We start from the raw sequence: 21,099 nt of genomic DNA, 5'->3' as shown, positions 1-21,099 counted from the left end.
ACGTTCTTCCCAGGTCGTCTCGCGGAGAACGTTCTTCCCAGGTCGTCTCGAGGAGAACGTTCTTCCCAGGTCGTCTCGCGGAGAACGTTCTTCCCAGGTCGTCTCGAGGAGAACGTTCTTCCCAGGTCGTCTCGCGGAGAACGTTCTTCCCAGGTCGTCTCGTGGAGAACGCTCGTCCCAGGTCGTCTCGTGGAGAACGTTCTTCCCAAGTCGTCTCGTGGAGAACGCTCTTCCCAGGTCGTCTCGTGGAGAACGCTCTTCCCAGGTCGTCTCGTGAAGAACGTTCTTCCCAAGTCGTCTCGTGGAGAACGCTCTTCCCAGGTCGTCTCGTGGAGAACGCTCTTCCCAGGTCGTCTCGTGGAGAACGTTCTTCCCAAGTCGTCTCGTGGAGAACGCTCTTCCCAGGTCGTCTTGTGAGAACGTTCTTCCCAGGTCGTCTCGTGGAGAACGTTCTTCCCAAGTCGTCTCGTGGAGAACGCTCTTCCCAGGTCGTCTCGTGGAGAACGCTCTTCCCAGGTCGTCTCGTGGAGAACGTTCTTCCCAAGTCGTCTCGTGGAGAACGCTCTTCCCAGGTCGTCTTGTGAGAACGTTCTTCCCAAGTCGTCTCGTGGAGAACGTTCTTCCCAAGTCGTCTCGTGGAGAACGTTCTTCCCAGGTCGTCTCGTGGAGAACGTTCTTCCCAGGTCGTCTCGTGGAGAACGTTCTTCCCAGGTCGTCTCGCGGAGAACGTTCTTCCCAGGTCGTCTCGTGGAGAACGTTCTTCCCAGGTCGTCTCGCGGAGAACGTTCTTCCCAGGTCGTCTTGTGAGAACGTTCTTCCCAAGTCGTCAATGGCAGCTAATTATGAGAAAATCAGGTGATGATGATAATCAGCTTTAATCTGATATGTAGAGGAGTAGCAACTTATTTATTTGATTGGTGCTTCAAATTATTACTGAAATGGAAATAGACAGCAGGACTAGAGGAGGAAACAGGCAGAGGTGGAAAAAGTCCTCAAATCCTTTACTTGAGTAAAAGTGTCAATGGAAAAATAGTTCATTAACAGTAAAAGTTCTGCATTCAAAAGTTTCCTTCAGTAAAAGTCTAGAAGTATTATCAGTAAAATGAACTGAAGTATGAAAAGTAAAAGTCGTCATTCTGTCAGAGAGTTAAATTATTGAAGCATGAACCTGTCAGAAGTATTTTAATGTTGTCGTCTAACTGCTGCAGATACTGTTGGAGTTTAAACTCTAACAATGCAACATGTTTTATGAGCTTATCGTATGTTTTGATGTAAAACCTTATTCTGCAAAGTAACTAGTAACTCCAGCCGGCAGATAAATGTAGAGGAGGAAAAAGAACAAGATTTCCCTCTGAGATGTAGAGGAGGAAAAGTAGAAAGTCTCACAGGATGGAAATACTCAGTAAAGATCCAGAACCTCAGAACTGGACTGAAGTGCAGAACTGGAGGAAATGTTTAGTAACTTTCCTCCTCAGGACACACAGAACATTTTCAGTTTGGTGAAACGTCAAATGACAAAAACAGAAATGACAGAAACTTCAGAAAACAGGATTTCAGGTGACTGAGCTGTAAACACTCTGGACAGTGATGACTGTCTGTCAACTGACGGTGTGCATCAGTTATTTTTAACTTGACAGACAAAATCCTTCTTCTTTATATTGTGAGCTGGTCTGCAGGCTGCTGTAGTGGTTCTGCAGAGACCTGAGCCGGCTTTGGACTCCGGTTTCACTATAAAATCATCCTTCTTCACAAGTTAATTATCTGGTCCTGAGTCTTGGAATCTCTCCAGTGGATAAATTAAAACTTCTGCCAGTGGGGCGAAATAATTTCACTGGTTTCCAATGCAAATCAAGAACTTTCTTTACATTACATTACATTACATTACATTACATTACGTCATTTAGCAGATGCTTTTGTTCAAAGCGACTTACAACAAGTGCATTTTGTCAACAGTGCTCAAACCAACTACGCATCACAGTCTTCATCAGCTAAGACTTTAATAGCAGAATCTGAGTTTTTGTTTTTCCCACAGCACAGCAGAGGGCATCAGGAGGCACATTCAGGTCAGACAGTCAGTCAGTCAGTCGGTCAGGCAGACAGTCAGACAGACAGTCAGTCAGTCAGTCAGTCAGTCAGTCAGTCGGTCAGGCAGACAGTCAGGTAACTCTTAGTGAGGTGTCTCTTGGTCAGATGGCCTCTAGAGGGCGTCTCTGACTAACAGATGGTTTCTCTCCTGTGGGCTAAACGCCACATTCAGTCTCATACTGATGATGTCATATCGGATCCCACACAGAGCCGCACTCTTCACCGTCAGTTTACAGACATCCACATCTTCTGCTGCCCTGCAAACCTTAACAGCAGGTCACGTTGTTAACTGTGGTATCTAAGTGACGTTAGTGGAATTATTTAACCGATAACCGTGTCGTGATGCTTCAGTGCAGTGAAATGAATTGAACGAATTGAATGAATTCTCTTGATTCAAGAGTCATGAATCTGCCCCGTTTCAACATATTTACTCATTTCTAGGAAGATTCTGAAACAAGTGAAACTGCATCAGAAACAAGTAGAGTTTCCTGACCTGACTGGCAGTTTGTCAGTTGTTTTAGGAGACTTTCAGACCGAGTGTCGGACCTCTGCTGCAGTGCAGGGAGTTCAGGGAGCCGCTTCAACCCTCCATCTTTATTTCCCAGACCGGACTGATGAACTGATGGAAACAGTTCATTTGCGCTCGGTCGATACGAGCCGGCGGTCCCACACTCAGTTTAATGTCAGAGAAAAGGACAGAGAGCCGGCCCAGATCAAACTCCACACAGACCAGACAGAGACTAAATACTGAGCTGGGAGTCGGTGGAAGACGCCGACACGCCCCGCTGCAGTCGAGTTTAATATCAGGAGAATGTTTCAGGATGTAAAACCTCAGCGGTAAACATCAGGTTTTGGTGTCAGTCCCTCAGAATCAAAGAGCGAGGGCTTCTTTCTAGAGCCGCCATTTTGCACCAAGAGACGTTCAACAATCATACAGGGAGAAATCCATCGTAGAAGAGGAGAGAGACCAGTTTCTCCACCACAGGAGCAGGAGAGAGACCAGAATGCAATGCAGCTACACACTTTTTGTCACACTCTTACTCTTCCCATCTCTCTCTCTCTCTCTCTCTCCACCTACAGTCTGAATAAAAGTGCAGCCTCTTCCCTGCAGGTTGCTGAAGTTTCTCTGTGATTACGCTCCGCTCTGCCTCTGACAGGACGACATGAGTCTCCTCCAGGAAATAATCCTCAAAAACACTTCACTGTCTCGTCCATGTCTGTTTATTTAGCAGGACAGCGGTTCATTTCAAGCTAGGTTTGACGCCGTAACGTTTGGATTTTAAAAAATGATTAAAAATGAGTAAGCCGGCGTCCGCTCTGACCCGTCTGTCTGTCGTCTCTGTTCACTTCAGCTCATCTCCACTGACAGCTGTCTGTTGTCAGACAGACTGATGACGCTCCCTCTGTCAGATTTCCATCCGTGTTGACGGACATAAAGTTCAACCCACACTGCAAAAAATCTCCATTTTAACAAGTCATTTAGTCTCTTATTGAGTCCTAAAATCCTAATTTTCTTAACCCAAGAGAAACATTCTGCAGTGAGGAGAGATAACTCCACTTGTCTCCAACGCAGCTTCACTTGCTTCAGGAGTTTTCTAGAACAGAGTGTCAGTCTGTTGAAACCAGTCAGAATAAGGCAGATCACTGCACTGCTGTCAAGAAAATGACTCTTGATTCTACTAAATTCTTCAAACAAGTTGATTTGCATTAGAAATAAGTGAAATTATCAAACCCCAGTGGCAGATTGTTTTCACTTATTTTAAGAAAATAAAGATTTTAGGACTCTATAACAGACTAAATGACTTGTCAAGATGGAGATTTTTTGCTGTGCAGTTGCACGCACTATAATTTAAGTTCAAAAATAAAAAGTTTAAAGGGCTGTATCTCCCACACCATTTGTCCGATTTACAGGAAACTTGGCACACATGTTCAGCTGGCCGTACTCTACAACTTTTCCAGAGGACCCTCAAGGTTCGCCTGGAAAGTTTTTGAGATATTTTGAATTATTTGAAAAACACATTTTTAACATCTCCTCCTACACAGTTTGACCGATTACCACCAAAATCAGTCAGTAGCATCAATGGACCAAGCTCTTTAAATGTTGTGTATAGATTGTTGATATCTACTGTAGTTTTGAAGATATTAACTCTTAAAGTTGTGAAGGAGGCGTGGGCTATCAGCTAAATTGTGATAACTTTGTGATAGCTGGTCCAATCATCCGGAAAATTGCACAACTAGTTCACATGTAATGAAGGAACACGTGTGCAAAGGCATTTTAAGATTGACCAATAGGGGGCGCCACAAAGGCCAGAAAACTGTATCTCCTAATCCAATTGGTGAAATTGCACGAAATTCGGTACGCATGCTCTAGGACCATGTCCTAGTCAAAATCTGAAGTTTGGTCATCATTAGTGAAAGTGGGCGTGGCCTATGACATTGTGGCATCATGTTCCAACCTTTATGTGGAACATGCACACCAATTTCCATACAGATCCGAACAGATTTTGCATCTTTTCATTACACAATTTCCCAAGCTGGTGCCACACATACACACAGCTCCTGCTGGATGAAAACCACATGAGTCAGGGCCGAAGAACGGAACAATGCCTTTCTCATTAAAGCCTGTGTATTTTATAAATGATACATGGAAAAATTAAATGGGTTTGAACAGGATTCAAGGTCTTAGTCAAGGTCCATTTAAGTCTCGGCTGAGCTGCTTCTAGTAAAGACCATCGACGTCCTGATATCATCCAGTATGACTCAACAGTCCCCAAGAGACTCTACTGAGAGAGAGAGAAACACTACATTGCTTTGGCAGCATAGGCTTCATGTCAATAAACCACATTTGAATTGAAATGAACTGAACTGAAAGAGACAGAGAGAGAGAGAAAGATAGAGAGAGAGAGACAAACAGAAAGATGCTTGAGCGACTAAGATAAAAGTCAACATGTCCAGCTGTCTGCTGGCAGCGCTGCTTCGCTCCGCAGCAGCTGAGGAAATGATATTCAGCCAATAAAGTCTCTGCTGGCTGAACGGAGAGCTTCAGCTGTCAGCAGGCTGGGTGTCACATGGATCTGGAGACTGAACGCACAGTATTTATATTTCGGGTATTTAGTGTGTCCAGGTCCATGTCCACCTGGTGTTAAACTGGGATCTCTATCTCGATCCCATCTGGATCAGGAAATACGCATGTGAGTGCATCAGAAACAATATCACCGCCTGCAGAAACATCATCAGGTAGAAGCACCGTCCCCACTGACAGACACATAATCTCCATGAGACAGTCTCACCGTGAGAAACAACCTGGTCACCGCAGGTAGAAACACCACAGAAGAAGAGTCGTCAATGCGAGTAGAAGCACAGCCACAGATAGAGACGTAACCACTGTGGGTAGAAAAAATATCACCGCCTGCAGAGACATTATCAGGCAGAAACATCATACCCTCCGATAGAAACATCATCACCGCAGGTAGAAACATAATCACTGTGAAAACTCCAAGAAACTCCGTGACTGTGCTCACGAGGCTCAATGTGCCGCCTGTGGCTGGGAACTGACCGTGTTCAACACGGCGGCCATTTTGAACAGTCAGGTGGGAAACAGCTCTGTCTGCTGCTGTGAACAAAGATACATCGTACAAACATTTAGCATTCACAGATACCGGTTGAAAAATGGATTGAAAATGAATGGATCTTTAGGAGCCAGAGGGATATTTGTTCACATTTTAATATATTTGGTCCATTATCTCTAGTCTAGGTAGCTAGCTAGTAGCTAACTAACTTCTAAGCTAGCTAACTAACTTCCTGCAAAGTTCAAGCAGTTGTTGTGCTTGTTGTTGCTGCTAATTTGACAACTGTTCGGTCTATCTGAAGTCCTCACTGAAGTAACTCTAGTTTTACAGCCCAATCTTCCAGGTAGAATTTCACACCCTGAGTGTTCAAAATGGCTGCCATGTGAATTAGTTCAATAGTGCGTATAGTAGCTATTATATTGATGGAGCGCATCCTACACAAATAATTGCAGTAAACCTTTCGAATGAATGAACAAATGCCTCTAATACTGAAGGAGCAAAGCACCTCGCAGCCATATACCTGCTTCCAGTGATTTGTTGCACACAGATCAGTTTCAGAAAGATTTCTACGGCTCCTTAGTGCTAGCTTAATCCAGCTAAACTAGTTAGCTTAGCTTAGCTAGCAAACAATGTTTTTCTCTTCTCTTGCCTCGATTGGCCACTCTCTGACACAATGTGAGGAAGCTGGCCATGTGTTAAGTCTGGTTATATTGGTTAACACTCCCAGTGTCGACAGCTAGGACACATTCAGCTTCAGTGTCTTTATTCAGTACTTTTCCATAGATCAGCACTACTGAATATATACAGTAGTGCTATTGTAAAGAAAGATGACACCTAAAGGTCTACTTAGGACTAGACTCAAGAATTTTTTATTTCCCCATTGCAGCATAACAGTGCCTGGACGGACCATGTGGATCTATTAGAGCTGGTTTAATGCTGGTGGATCTGCAGAGAGACAAATCTCTCAGTTCAGATTCAGAATCTGCATGTAAATTAAACCCAGGAGTTAACAGCTTCAATAAAGACTCATAACGAGCGGACTGAGCCGGGTGATAAAGTAGATCCTGATGTTATTACTGCATGACTCACCGACGAAAAGAGGGAAGGGAAAATAGACAGCGACAGAGAAAGCAACAAAGAAGAGAGAGAACAGAAAGAAAGGAAAGAGGAGGAAAGAGAAAGACAGAGGGTGAAACAAGATATACAGGTTAAAGAGAAAGAGAGCAGGAGAAAATAGAAAGAAAGTAAAGCGACAGAGGAGCGACAGGTGATGCAAACGGAAATGAAAAAGCAACAGAGAAGAAGAAAAGAGGGAGAATAGAAAGAAAACAGAGGAAAGAGAAAGCTAAACAGGCAGATAGAAGGTGAAACAAGATATACAGTAAAAGAGAAAGAGGAGAAGAAGAGAATATAGAAAGAAAATAAAGCGAAAGAGGAGCGACAGATATAAAGTAAAGAGAAAATAGAATGAAAACAGAGAGGAGAAGAAGATGAACGGGAAGAGGGTGAAACAAGATATAAAGACAGTTAAAGGGAAAGAGAGAGGGATGAAGGAAGGCTGAAAGAGGAAAACGGAGAGGAAATATAAACAAATCACAGCAGCAGAGGAAAGGGAATTGGAAAGAAAATGAAGCGACAGAGAGAAAGAGAGAGAAAACAGATAGAAAATAAAGACAGAGGAGAGGAAAAGAGAAAGCCGGCCAGAGAGAGAGATAAAGACATGGAGGAGAGGAGAGGAAAACAGATAGAAAACACATAGGAGGGATACAGATAGAGAGAAGACAGATAGAAGGAAAAAGAAAGACGGAAAACAGATAAAAGGAAAACAGAAAGAAGGAGCAACAGAGGAGTGACAGATAAAGAAAGGAATAGAAATCAAGTAAAGATGGAGAAAGGAGGCTGAAAGAAAAGGAAAAGGGGGAAGAAGGAGGTAGAGAGAGAGAGAGGTAGAGAGAGAGAGGTAGAGAGAGAGAGAGAGAGAGAGAGAGGAGACTTTATGAGAGCTGCTGCAGGTGTAATAAGGTCTGATACAGTTTGGATGGGAGAGCGCTGAGGGGATTCCAGCACACACACACATACACACACACACACACACACACACACGCACACACAGACACACACACAGACACTGCAGGGGTGTGTGTGTGTGTGTGTGTGAACTCATACACTCTCATTTCCTGTGCCGCAGACAAATGTGTCCCTCGGTGATGTGAGGCTAAACAAAGAAAATAGAAAATATGTTCTTACCACACACACACACACACACACACACACACACACACACACACACAGCTCATATCAACCACATCAGCTTTTATATCACTTTGGTTGAGAGAGAGAGACAAAGACACAGAATGGAGAGAGAGAGAGAGAGAGAGAGAGAGAGAGAGAGAGAAAGTTCCCTGAAAAGCTGTATTTTTAATGGCTAATATTATACTTTGCTGATTTATTTTTCCTCACAAACGAGTTACAGAAACAATGATAGTCTGGGGTCTGAATACACACACACACACACACACACACACACACACACACACACACACACACACACACACACACACACACACTGATACATGGGAGGAGTTGGCATTCATTTTCTGAAATGTTGGTTAATTGATGATTAATTTCTTGTGACATGCTTTGGCATGTTTCTTTTTAAACTGTTTTTAAACTTTAAATTGAATTGAAATTGATAGAGAGACCAAGACACAGAATGGGAAGAGAGAGATAGACAGACAGAGAGAGACAGAGAGAGAGAGAGAGAGAGAGAGAGAGACAGAGAGAGAGAGAGAGAGAGAGGGAGAGAGAGAGAGACAGAGAGAAAGACAGAGAGAGAGAGAGACAGAGAGAAAGACAGAGAGAGAGAGAGACATACAGACAGACAGAGAGACAGGTACGGCCTGTCTGTTGGACCATTGCTCAGTGTGGATTCATGCAGTAGCCTCAATAGACCAGAATGCAATGCAGCCACAAGACTCTGTCTCTCTCTCTCTGTCTCTCTCTCTCTCTCTGTCTCTCTCTCTCTGTCTCTCTCTCTCTCTCTCTCTCTGTCTCTCTCTCTCTCTCTGTCTCTCTCTCCTCTGTCTCTCTCTCTCTCTTCTTCTCTCTCTGTCTCTCTCTCTCTCTGTCTCTCTCTCTCTCTCTCTCTCTCTCTCTCTCTCTCTCTTCTCTCTCTCTCTGTCTCTCTCTCTCTCTCTCTCTCTCTCTCTCTGTCTCTCTCTCTCTCTCTCTGTCTGTCTCTCTGTCTCTGTCTCTCTCTCTCACTCTCTCTCTGTCTGTCTCTCTGTCTCTCTCTCTCTCTCTTTCTCTCTCTCTGTCTCTTTCTATTGGCACATAAAATCAACAGCTGGATGCAAAAAGTTCACTCCTCTGGAGGTTGTTGAAAGGCATTCTGGGAAACGTAGTAAACCACACTGCAGTAGAAGCAGAGAGGCAGGTTGAGAGAAAGTGGGTTCAGCAGAACAGTAAATGACACTTCATCACTGAATAACTGCTGACTGTGTTGAACATCACAGACTGAAGAGACCTGACAGAGGAAGAGTTTTCCCATCAAACACCAGTCTAGTGTTGATCAATACCTACAGTCAATATGTGATCAATCAAACTGCATCAGATCCATCAGATCAGACATCAGATATCAGTCCGACTCTATTCTCTGCTGTTCCATGCTGAAAATGCTTATGAAGCGTTACTGCAGACAGCAGGGAGAGCTGGTGGATTCTACAGCCTACACACACACACACACACACACACACACACACACACACGCACACACACACATACATATAAACACACACACATTCAGAAATAGAGGCAAACTGCAGGTCGCTGACAGAAAGGAATGGTGGGAAATGAAATCCTGTCAAGTGGCTGTGCAGAGCTGCTAGTGTGTGTGTGTGTGTGTGTGTGTGTGTGTGCGTGTGCGCATGTGTGTTTGAGCATGTGTGTGTATGTATATGTGGGTGGACCATGGATTAAAACCAACACTGTTATTACTGCCAGCACGGACACACACACACACACACACACACACACACACACACAGAAAACACACATTATACTGAGCTTAGGAAAATGCACCTATTGTCAGTGCTAGTGCACACACACACACACACACACACACACACACACACACACACACACACAGCTCATATCAAGCACATCAGCAGTACAGTGCTTGTTAACCAGACAAGGACTCTTTCCTTTTATATCACTTTGGTTTACAGGAGAGAGAGAGAGAGAGAGAGAGAGAGAGAGAGAGAGAGAGAGAGAGAGACAGACAGAGGGAGAGAGAGAGAGAGAGAGAGAGAGACAGAGAGACAGAGAGAGAGACAGAGAGAGTGAGAGAGAGAGAGAGACAGAGAGAGAGAGAGAGAGTGAGAGAGAGAGAGAGAGAGAGAGAGAGAGAGAGAGAGAGAGAGAGGTTGCTGTTCAGTTATAAATTGATCTTAACTGTCCTGCCTGGCTGAATAAAGGAAAGCTAAATAACTGATAATAACGGTCTGCTCTCTCCTCTAACAGCCTGATCTGAGTCTCACATTTCACTTCAGTTCAGTTCAGAGAAACAGCATGAAGCAGAGAGGAGGAAAAACTATTCAAATCCCAGACACTTCACTATTTTAAAGTCAACTAGCCTAACTCACCAGCCATGTACTAATTTGCCCGCCACTTCTACTTTTTTACCAGCATGAGAAACAAATATAAGGTAGAGCGAGCTTTATTTAGCAGCTGTCATTATAAAATAAGAATTTGTCCTTAACCGACCTGCCGAGTCGAGCGAGGGCTGAATAAATTAAAAGAGAAAGTTTCTGAGGTGACGGAGTGTTTCCAGCTCCTGCTGGTCTGAGTTCAGATCTGCTGCAACCTGCAGCCTTCCTGCTGTCCGCTTAATGACAAACCCCAGAGGGAAGGGGGCGACCCGCCGCACGGGGAGAGAGAGACCTGCATCTGTGTTGCTAGTTCATTCATTCATTCATTCATTCATTCATTCAGTAGCCGTACAGGTCGGGTGTAGCCGGAGCGCCTCGGGTTCGATCCCAGCAAGAGCCGTTTCTCCTGTCAAAGTGCCCTTGAGCAAGATGATGGACAGCTGCAACGTGGACTAATCCTCTGCGGCACCGGGACGTCCCGTAAAGAGAGGTGACGTGTTCAAAATGTCCTGTCAGAGTGCCCTCGAGCAAGAAGCTGAACCGCCAACCTGCTCATTCACTGTAAGTGGCTCTGGATAAGAGTCAGAAAAATTTAAATATAAATGTCCTTCATATAGAGGCTTTTCAGTTTCATCTCCAACCTGCTGCAGCAGCTGAGTCTCATGATGGAGGAACATGTAGAACTGTGTGTTAGTTAATAAAGTGTAAATCTGTAGAACTGTGTTAGTTAATAAAGTGTAAATCTGTAGAACTGTGTGTTAGTTAATAAAGTGTAAATCTGTAGAACTGTGTTAGTTAATAAAGTGTAAATCTGTAGAACTGTGTGTTAGTTAATAAAGTGTAAATCTGTAGAACTGTGTTAGTTAATAAAGTGTAAATCTGTAGAACTGTGTGTTAGTTAATAAAGTGTAAATCTGTAGAACTGTGTTAGTTAATAAAGTGTAAATCTGTAGAACTGTGTGTTAGTTAATAAAGTGTAAATCTGTAGAACTGTGTTAGTTAATAAAGTGTAAATCTGTAGAACTGTGTGTTAGTTAATAAAGTGTAAATCTGTAGAACTGTGTTAGTTAATAAAGTGTAAATCTGTAGAACTGTGTGTTAGTTAATAAAGTGTAAATCTGTAGAACTGTGTTAGTTAATAAAGTGTAAATCTGTAGAACTGTGTGTTAGTTAATAAAGTGTAAATCTGTAGAACTGTGTTAGTTAATAAAGTGTAAATCTGTAGAACTGTGTGTTAGTTAATAAAGTGTAAATCTGTAGAACTGTGTTAGTTAATAAAGTGTAAATCTGTAGAACTGTGTGTTAGTTAATAAAGTGTAAATCTGTAGAACTGTGTGTTAGTTAATAAAGTGTAAATCTGTAGAACTGTGTTAGTTAATAAAGTGTAAATCTGTAGAACTGTGTGTTAGTTAATAAAGTGTAAATCTGTAGAACTGTGTTAGTTAATAAAGTGTAAATCTGTAGAACTGTGTGTTAGTTAATAAAGTGTAAATCTGTAGAACTGTGTGTTAGTTAATAAAGTGTAAATCTGTAGAACTGTGTGTTAGTTAATAAAGTGTAAATCTGTAGAACTGTGTTAGTTAATAAAGTGTAAATTTGTAGAACTGTGTTAGTTAATAAAGTGTAAATCTGTAGAACTGTGTTAGTTAATAAAGTGTAAATCTGTAGAACTGTGTTAGTTAATAAAGTGTAAATCTGTAGAACTGTGTTAGTTAATAAAGTGTAAATCTGTAGAACTGTGTGTTAGTTAATAAAGTGTAAATCTGTAGAACTGTGTTAGTTAATAAAGTGTAAATCTGTAGAACTGTGTGTTAGTTAATAAAGTGTAAATCTGTAGAACTGTGTGTTAGTTAATAAAGTGTAAATCTGTAGAACTGTGTGTTAGTTAATAAAGTGTAAATCTGTAGAACTGTGTTAGTTAATAAAGTGTAAATTTGTAGAACTGTGTTAGTTAATAAAGTGTAAATCTGTAGAACTGTGTGTTAGTTAATAAAGTGTAAATCTGTAGAACTGTGTTAGTTAATAAAGTGTAAATCTGTAGAACGCTTTGTGCCCTTTGACCTCTTGCTCTCACAGCTGAGCTTTGTGCTGTGTCTCCTGATCACAGCCTTATTATTATACTTTATCATGATAAAAATTTGAATTGTAAACATTACGACATTAGGTTTCAGAGAGAAGTTTAGCTAGCTGGATAGTTACAGTGAGCCTCAGGAAAACTGAGTTGTTTTCATATTCAAATCTGTTCAAATGAAGCTGTGTGGGCGGAGCTTCAGACTCCGGGACCACAGAGCGACACGAGGACGGCGTGCTGCTCATCTGAACCTGCGACATCGAGGCGTGTTGATCGCCTTTCGCTGGCTTGGAGAAATTTGGAGATAGCCTACTATATATTTTGCTTTGATAACTACTGTAGTTTTCTAAAATATACACAACAATCATCAAAAACAAACATAAATTATGAATTTATGTCTTTATACCAGCTGGGTCAACTACACCAAGCACCAAATTAAAATTTAACAGCCTTTTTCTCAAAATGACATATTCCCAGTATGCAAAACACTTTCATTTTCAAATTAACTTATAGATATAGCTTCCAAATCTGACCTGTTGCTTAACAATAGTAGCTTTTAATTCACAGAGGTTTTTTGATATCTTTGCCATTTCTATTTTCTGCGATATACATAATATTTTGTAAATAATTCAGCAAAATAACACAAAATTACAAACTATTTAGTTATTCAGCAGAATGAAACAGGGAAATGCTCTCTGACTTTATCCACTGAGGAAAAGTGTTGACATGTAAATTTGCACATTTTTATGAATTATCAGCTAATTTGAATATGTTAATAACAGAAAAAATAAAAGTCCTATATGTTTTTTTATTTGCGTCCCTATTCAGCACATACAATTTCACACTGATAGGAGTTACGTGTTTTTTCTTCTCCTTCACCTGCGGAGCCTCGCCCAATCTGGCTGTTGACAGCGTTTTGTCTCCCAGGTAGTCAAACAGTCGCAGCGCAGCGTCTCTAACAGCTGCTTAGGAAAACACGCCGGCTTTAAAATTCAAATGTGAGTGAAGAGCTGGAGGGAATCTACTGGCAGGACGCCGCCAGCCCCGTCGATCTGTGTGCTTTTGCATTTAATCAGGCTCTACTAACAGGCTGGCTGTGAACACATCTCCATATGAATGTATTGGTTTCCTGAGCAGGGGCTGGTGGGCAGTGAAGCTGAATTTGTCCTGCAGCCACAGTGTGGGGGGGATTTTAAAATTCACCAGACGCTTCAGCTATTACAGCAGCCACTCTGCTTCCTACAGCGGAGCAGAGCAGCAAACAGAGCTAACCTGGTACAGACTGAACCGGGATACCTGGAGATTAGACTGACTAGACCTACCAGCCACATGTACTAATTTACTGGCCACATGTACGAATTTACTGGCCAACTAGACTAACTTACCGGCCACATGTATTAATTTACTGGCCAACTAGACTAATTTACTGGCCACATGTACTAATTTACTGGCCACATGTATTAATTTACTGGCCAACTAGACTAATTTACTGGCCACATGTACTAATTTACTGGCCAACTAGACTAATTTACTGGCCAACTAGACTAATTTACTGGCCACATGTACTAATTTACTGGCCAACTAGACTAACTTACCGGCCACATGTATTAATTTACTGGCCAACTAGACTAATTTACTGGCCACATGTACTAATTTACTGGCCACATGTATTAATTTACTGGCCAACTAGACTAATGTACTGGCCACATGTACTAATTTACTGGCCAACTAGACTAATGTACTGGCCACATGTACTAATTTACTGGCCAACTAGACTAATTTACTGGCCACATGTACTAATTTACTGGCCAACTAGACTAACTTACCGGCCACATGTATTAATTTACTGGCCAACTAGACTAATTTACCGGCCACATGTACTAATTTACTGGCCAACTAGACTAATTTACTGGCCACATGTACTAATTTACTGGCCAACTAGACTAATTTACTGGCCACATGTACTAATTTACTGGCCAACTAGACTAATGTACTGGCCACATGTACTAATTTACTGGCCAACTAGACTAATTTACTGGCCACATGTACTAATTTACTGGCCAACTAGACTAATTTACTGGCCACATGTACTAATTTACTGGCCAACTAGACTAACTTACCGGCCACATGTACTAATTTACTGGCCAACTAGACTAACTTACCGGCCACATGCACTAATTTACTGGCCAACTAGACTAACTTACTGGCCACATGTACTAATTTACCAGCCAACTAGACCAGTGGTTCTTAACCTGGGGGTCGTGAAGGGGTCGCAGGGGGGTTGCGGGAAGGTTACTAAAAATAAGTTCAATATATGAAATACAGAAGAAATATTGTTTGATGAGTGCATAAATCTACTTGCCTAATCGCACCTCCTACAGGCGACCTAATAGAAACAGATGACCGACTCCTCTTTTTCAAATGTAACTATTTTAATTTCAAAATGCTCTGATTGGTTGTTCGTTGTTGTTCGTTGGCGTAGTCGGGCTGAAACACAGACATGGAACAATTTCTAATCGGTGGGAGCGTCAAATCTCAAGATGCTGACATTAATAAATGGCTGGCAGAGAAAGAGTCAAAAACGTATCTGAAAAACAAGTACAGAGCCGTCTCAGTGTTGAAGACGATTTGCTCGTCTTCCTCAGCCCGACTCAGCCGCCACGGAACCTCTCCGCCTCTGTGCAAGCCCAACCGTCCCACTGAGTGAGGCTTACAGTCAACCTTTATACTTTTTATTCTATTATTTAGCATTTTATTTTATTGAAAAATTGTAATGATAGGTCTACTTTTTTAAATCGCTGGGCAGGATGCACTCCTAAATTATGCCGTTCCTCTGTGTGTGTGTGTCTCGAGGGGTCGCACTGGCAAAAAGGTTAAGAACCACTGAACTAGACTAATTTATCAGCCACTTTTACTATTTTACCAGTAAACTAGAGGGTTAGGGTTTCTCAAACACTGGGCCGCAGCCCACAAATGGACTCGAGCGCCCCCTAGTGGTGCACGGACCGTCAGAAAGGCCAGTGGGCTGTATTGATCCACACGTCTTACTCAAGCATCAATGAAAAAAAGTACATTTAATAATAAATTATATAAACTATATAAACTACTAAGTGTTTCAAATTCCAGTTCCTCAGCTGAATTGGAATTGATGAGTTCATTCATGAATTGACACGGCCCTGGTCGTCTTGGTGATTATTTCAGAGGCAACGGACTTGAATATAAAAACAGTGCTGGAGTGTGTCCAGATGACTGGGAGGCTCAGCGGGTCTGTGATGACTAACTTGTGAAACAAACTCCTTTATGCTCAGGAAGGGAGAACTGGGCTCCCATTTATTTTTTTACTGCCCCTCTCGCTCATTCACTTCCTTCTCGATGAAATCCCTCCCCCGGGTTTTTAGCTCCCATGAACAGCTATCATCTCTAAAGGGGCATCCCGCTGCTTTCCAACATAAAAAATATGAACATCACAGTTTTGTGAAGCAAATCCTAGATAGGCCGCCTGATGCGAAATGGACAAAATGTTTCCTGCATCGTAAAAGCTTGGCTTAAATAAAAATGTCACCAGAGCTTCACAGAGTTATTGATATTTCTGTCACGACTGTAAACTATGTGCAGAAGAACGCTGTGATTTCCCGGTGTTTTTCTGTATGGAAGCAGATCAACTGTTATATCACAGCGAGGCAAGATGGCTACCAATCAATCGCCTGTTTGATTTGGGAAACGAAATCCAGAGTTCCCTGGCACACCACTATGCTGATGGAAACTTCCCGGCCAAACTAGCTTTACCCATGTGACGTATTTACACAACTGGATCGATTAAACCTGTCGATCCAAGGGAAGAACAGCAGCATCTTTTGGGTCTCAGATAAAACTGAAGAGTTCAAGAGGAAATAGGCTCTGTGGAAGCAGGATGGAGGAGGAAAGACGGACATGATTTGCTTTCCAGTGAAATTCTGGAGAATTCTCCACACAAACAAAGTCGCCCACCATGTGAGAAACTCCTGGAGGATTTCCCAGAAGATTCCAGAGAAGTCTTTTGGTTCTGGACCTTTCCCAGGTCGGTTCTGGACCTTTCCCAGGTCGGTTCTGGACCTTTCCCAGGTCGGTTCTGGACCTTTCCCAGTCGACCTGCTGCTGATGACGCTGCCCGGACCACAGCAGACCTGGGCTGGTATTATCAAGCATCTCAGAGTAGGAGATCTGATCTAGAGTCAGTTTATCCTTCAAGATCATACTGAATGTGAAGTGATCAGAGGTTTCAGATCAGTTCACACACTTTGACCCAATCCAAATGTCCGGACTACAGACTCGTGGACTCTGGTTCTATGTATGGTGACGTTGACTGAAGCTCAGCGTGACAACAGGGGGGCGGGGCCGCATAACAGGGGCGAATGGGACGGGCCTTCTCCCCTCGCTCGTTGCCGTGGATACCACCGATGCGAAATCAACGTTAAACAATCGATCACTGAAGGGTGCAGAGCAGAGAAGTCCGTTAGTCGTTACAGGCTGATTACAGTCAACGCTGGCTGAATATCTGCTTTATCATATCAGTCGATGTTAATAATTTACACAGGAAAACCCTCTTGGCTGTTTTCCCCTCATGTTTGACATCTGCCTTTGTTTGTGTCAGCTGACGTGTTACAGCTGTCGTGCAATGACCGATGAGAAATATCGCCAGTGAAGTCTGCAAGGTAGCGGACTCGCTGGAAGTCTGCATGGACCGATCCAAAAGTCCACATGAGAGCCTTACAGACTTGATCAATTTTGACAACGGACGGCCCTAAACCCTCCTGGACTTCCTGGGAGGGAGCTGTAAAGTCTGCAAGTCTGCAAGTCCATCGAAGTCCGGACATGTGGATTCAGCCTGAGAGGCTTTATACCTGCGGCCCGGACTCTTTCTGGATCTCTGTCAGAGGAATATCCTCACATTGCAGTAAAGGCTGTTAAAGGGGAATGACGCCCATTTTAAGAATTCACATGTTCTCTCTGAGCCTCAGGACAGTCAGTCAGTTTGTGAATTTGCTCCATTCATTCATTCATTCATTCAATGTTCATTTGAATAGGGACAGATACATAGACATACATTGTTTTCATCATAACATTTATAGAATAAGCTAATTTGCAATGTTTGTCCCTAGATGGGCTTTTGTTAAAAACAAATACACAAAAAAGATAACATAAAGTTAACATAAGAAAGATGGTACCACTTCTATGCAGAGATATTTACGGATATTTACAAAAAAACCAGCTAGAAACCAGAGAGAAAGCCTATGATGTGACTGGGATGTAAAATCAGCGGCTGCTCCATTGACAGTGAATGGGGTTTATATAAGTTTATATAGTAGCACAGCTGACGGGTGTGAAGCAGAATTTAAACCTCATTATAAAGTCAGAGTCCCATTCACTGCCAGTGGAGCAGAGCCAGATCTTACCTCCAGTCTCAGTCAGTCGGTTCTGCAGTTTGTCGCTTTAGGAAAGAGTTCACAAACACTGACTGAACTGTGCTGAGGCAGAAGAACATGTGAACTCTTAAAACGGGTGGAATTCCCCTTTAACTTTCTGCTTCCTTTCACAACGACTTCACTGTGATTCTCTTGAGTTTGGCTTTTCACCGCGGCCAAAGCCAAGTCCAAGTCCAGGAATAGACTGAAAGCAGCCATTGATGCTGCAGAGTCAGGCAGCAGCTGGAGCATCACAGCGACTCGGCGAGGAAGGAAGTACAGCGGGAAAATCACACAGCTGCACCGAGGAGAGAATACTGAACTCTTGGCTTTTGCTTCCAGCAAGCAGTGAAGCTGCTGAACTTATTTACACAGAAGAAACCGGAGAGACTCACACGAGTCGCACGGAGGGGCGTCTTCTGTCCATCGTCTTTCAGACTCTCCTCCGGTGCAGGGAGATGAGAATAAGAACGGAATAGTTCTTCACACATCTCATATAAACAGCTTAATCTGACTCCTGTCTGATTTGGTACCAGGACCTGAACCAGATTATTGCTGTCAGTGAAAAGTGTTTGAAGAATCCCTACATGAATGTGGCCACTTTCCTTTCCTTCCTAGATATTTTATGTGGCGTTCGCTCAACAGTTTAGATTTTGTAGGTCTGCAGCTAATTACTATTTTCAGTATTGATTAATCCTTTACTCTATAAAATGTCAGAGATAATGACAAATGTCCATCTCAGTTCAGAGTCCAAAGTGATTCTTCAGATTTCTTCCTTTCTCAGCAGCAGACAGAAATCACAAAGGATTCATTTAATAAAGAGATGAAACAGAAAAGCAGCAAATCTGTGAAGCTGGAACCAGAAAATATTTGGTATTTTTATTGATAAATGACTAAAACTTTTGTATTGATCGACTAATCGATTTTCTACGCATTACATTTACATTTTAGGCATTTACCTGACTCTTATCCAGATTAGATCACCTAGATTAGATCTAGATCACCAACATTACAAACAGCCAACAGTAAGGAGATCAAGTCAAATGTATTTACAGAACACGTTTCATTCAGTGATGCAACTGGACGCTTCACAACCCGATTAAAAAAACATCAGAGGCGTAAAAACAGTTGAGTTTAAAGGTTTGAGGATCGCCGTATAAAATTCATTTAATGAGGCTCTGAATAAACATCGCTGTGGACTGCTGCTCCGTCTCTATCAGGGTTTACGACCAATCATCTGTCAGACGGCTTTTCATCCCGATGAGAGATGTAGCAGATATAAGGCAGTTCGATAGTTTATAGTTTTACAAGGAGCTAACAGAGCTGGAGCCAATTCACATTAAAGTAAAACTCTCATCAGTCTGTGATGCTCAACACAGTTCAGCAGTTATTCAGTGATGAAGTGTACTTTACTGTTTTAGTGAACCCACTTTCCCTCAACCTGCCTCGTCTGCTTCTACTGCAGTGAGTGGTTTACCAAGTTTCCCAGAATGCCTTGCAACAACCTCCAGAGAAGAGGTGCGAACTTGTTGCATTCAGCTGCTGGTTTTACATGTAGGAGGAGAGAGAGAGAGAGAGAGAGAGAGAGAGAGAGAGAGAGAGAGAGAGAGAGAGAGAGAGAGAGAGAGAGAGAGAGAGAGAGAGAGAGAGAGGAATGAGAGTTTTTCCAGTCTATAAAGAGTCTCTCCTTCCTCAAACCCAGCCTGTCTCTCTGCTGCAGTGCATTCTGGTCTCTCTCCTGCTCCTGTGGTGGAGAAATTGGTCTCTCTCCTGCTCCTGTGGTGGAGAAACTGGTCTCTCTCCTCTTCTACGATGGATTTCTCCCTGTATGATTGTTGAACGTCTCTCGGTGCAAAATGGCGGCTCTAGAAAGAAGCCCTCGCTCTTTGATTCTGAGGGACTGACACCAAAACCTGACGTTTACCGCTGATGTTTTACATCCTGAAACATTTTCTCATATCAAACTCCACTGTAGCTGCTGGAAACATCTGGAGGTGACGTCACCTCGTCTACGATTGGCCGGTTATCCACCAAGAAGAAAAACACAACTAACTCCTGGATGGAGACAGGAAACCAGCAGCTTTAACAGAGTTACAGTGTTTAGAGGGAGCTTTCCATTAATTCAGTTCAAAACGTTAATGGAAGCTGCAGTTAATTGGCCGGTGTCTGGGGATTAGTTAATTAGTTAATTGGTTAATTGGCTGACAGCAGGTATTGGCTCGCTTCACAAACTTGTAGTAATTCAATTTTGCAGATAATCAACCTCTGGAAATAAATCAATAATTGGAAAGGAACACATCACTCTCTCTCTTTCTCTCTCTCTATTGCACGCATGCACACACACACACACACACACACACCCTCTTAGACACACTCTCTCTCTCTGTCTCTTACACACACACACCCACACACTGTTAGTTGCCCTATTGACCTCAGTGGATGAGAGTCACATAAATGACAAAAATACACCTCAATACTTCATCTCTCTCGCTCTCTCTCTCTCATACATACACATGCACACACACACACACAAACATGTAAGTAGTGAATCTACTATGGGAAACAGCTTAGATCAATATCAAAAACGCTCTCTCTGCCTCCCAACAGCACACACACACTCCTCCTCTCTCTCTCTCTCACACACACACACACACACACACACACTTGGACCTACTCGGGGCTCTTGTGGTAGAAGGGCAGGGTGACGTGGCTCAGGTCGGTGATGTCGCAGGCGGTGGGTTCAGCGGAGATGGCCTGCCTCTTGCTGCGCTGCTGGTCCGGCTGCAGCACCAGGCTGCGGCGGCGGACCTGCGCCTGCTGCGCCGTCGCCGGCCGGATCACCGAGCGATACTTGTCCAGCTCGTTCTGCAGCCGCTGGATCAGCTCGTCCTTCTGGTCCAGCTCCAGCTCCAGCTCGTCGATCAGAGCGTCGCGCTGCCGCAGCTCCTCGATCTTCTCCTGCAGCGCGTACTGCAGGTCCCGCAGGGTGCCCATGGCTCCGGGGGGGTGGGTTCCTCGGGGCGCTTCAGGGTTTCTGCGAGGGGTTCTCAAGGTTCCTCAGGGTCCTTGGGGTTCCTCAGAGTTGTGCAGGGTTCATGAAGGTTCCTTGGGGTACCTCAGGGTTTTATCGGGGGTTCTCAAGGTTCCTCAAGGTACTCAAGAGTCTTCAGAGTTGTTGACGGTTCCTCTGGGTTTCTCTGGGTTCCTCAGGTCTCTTGAGGTTCCCTGGGGTTCCACAGAGTTGCACAGGGTTCACTAAGGTTCCTCAGGGTACTTCAGGGTTT

The 21,099-nt window shown here is 43.2% G+C and overlaps 1 protein-coding gene across 1 annotated transcript in view; it reads right to left on the bottom strand.

Moving 5' to 3' along the window:
• prkg1b (protein kinase cGMP-dependent 1b) overlaps positions 1-20,809 on the bottom strand; it is a 133,622-nt gene extending 112,813 nt beyond the window's left edge. Inside the window, 1 exon segment of the mRNA XM_078290850.1 lies at positions 20,490-20,809. Within this exon segment, the coding sequence (XP_078146976.1) occupies positions 20,490-20,809 (320 nt within the window).
• Between the last annotated feature and the right edge of the window lie 290 nt (positions 20,810-21,099).

Source organism: Centroberyx gerrardi, chromosome 20, assembly GCF_048128805.1.
Source record: "Centroberyx gerrardi isolate f3 chromosome 20, fCenGer3.hap1.cur.20231027, whole genome shotgun sequence".
Classification (NCBI taxonomy): Eukaryota; Metazoa; Chordata; class Actinopteri; order Beryciformes; family Berycidae; genus Centroberyx; species Centroberyx gerrardi.
The sequence above is the reverse complement of the archived record's forward strand: the minus strand, read 5'-3'. Positions and strand labels throughout refer to the sequence as shown.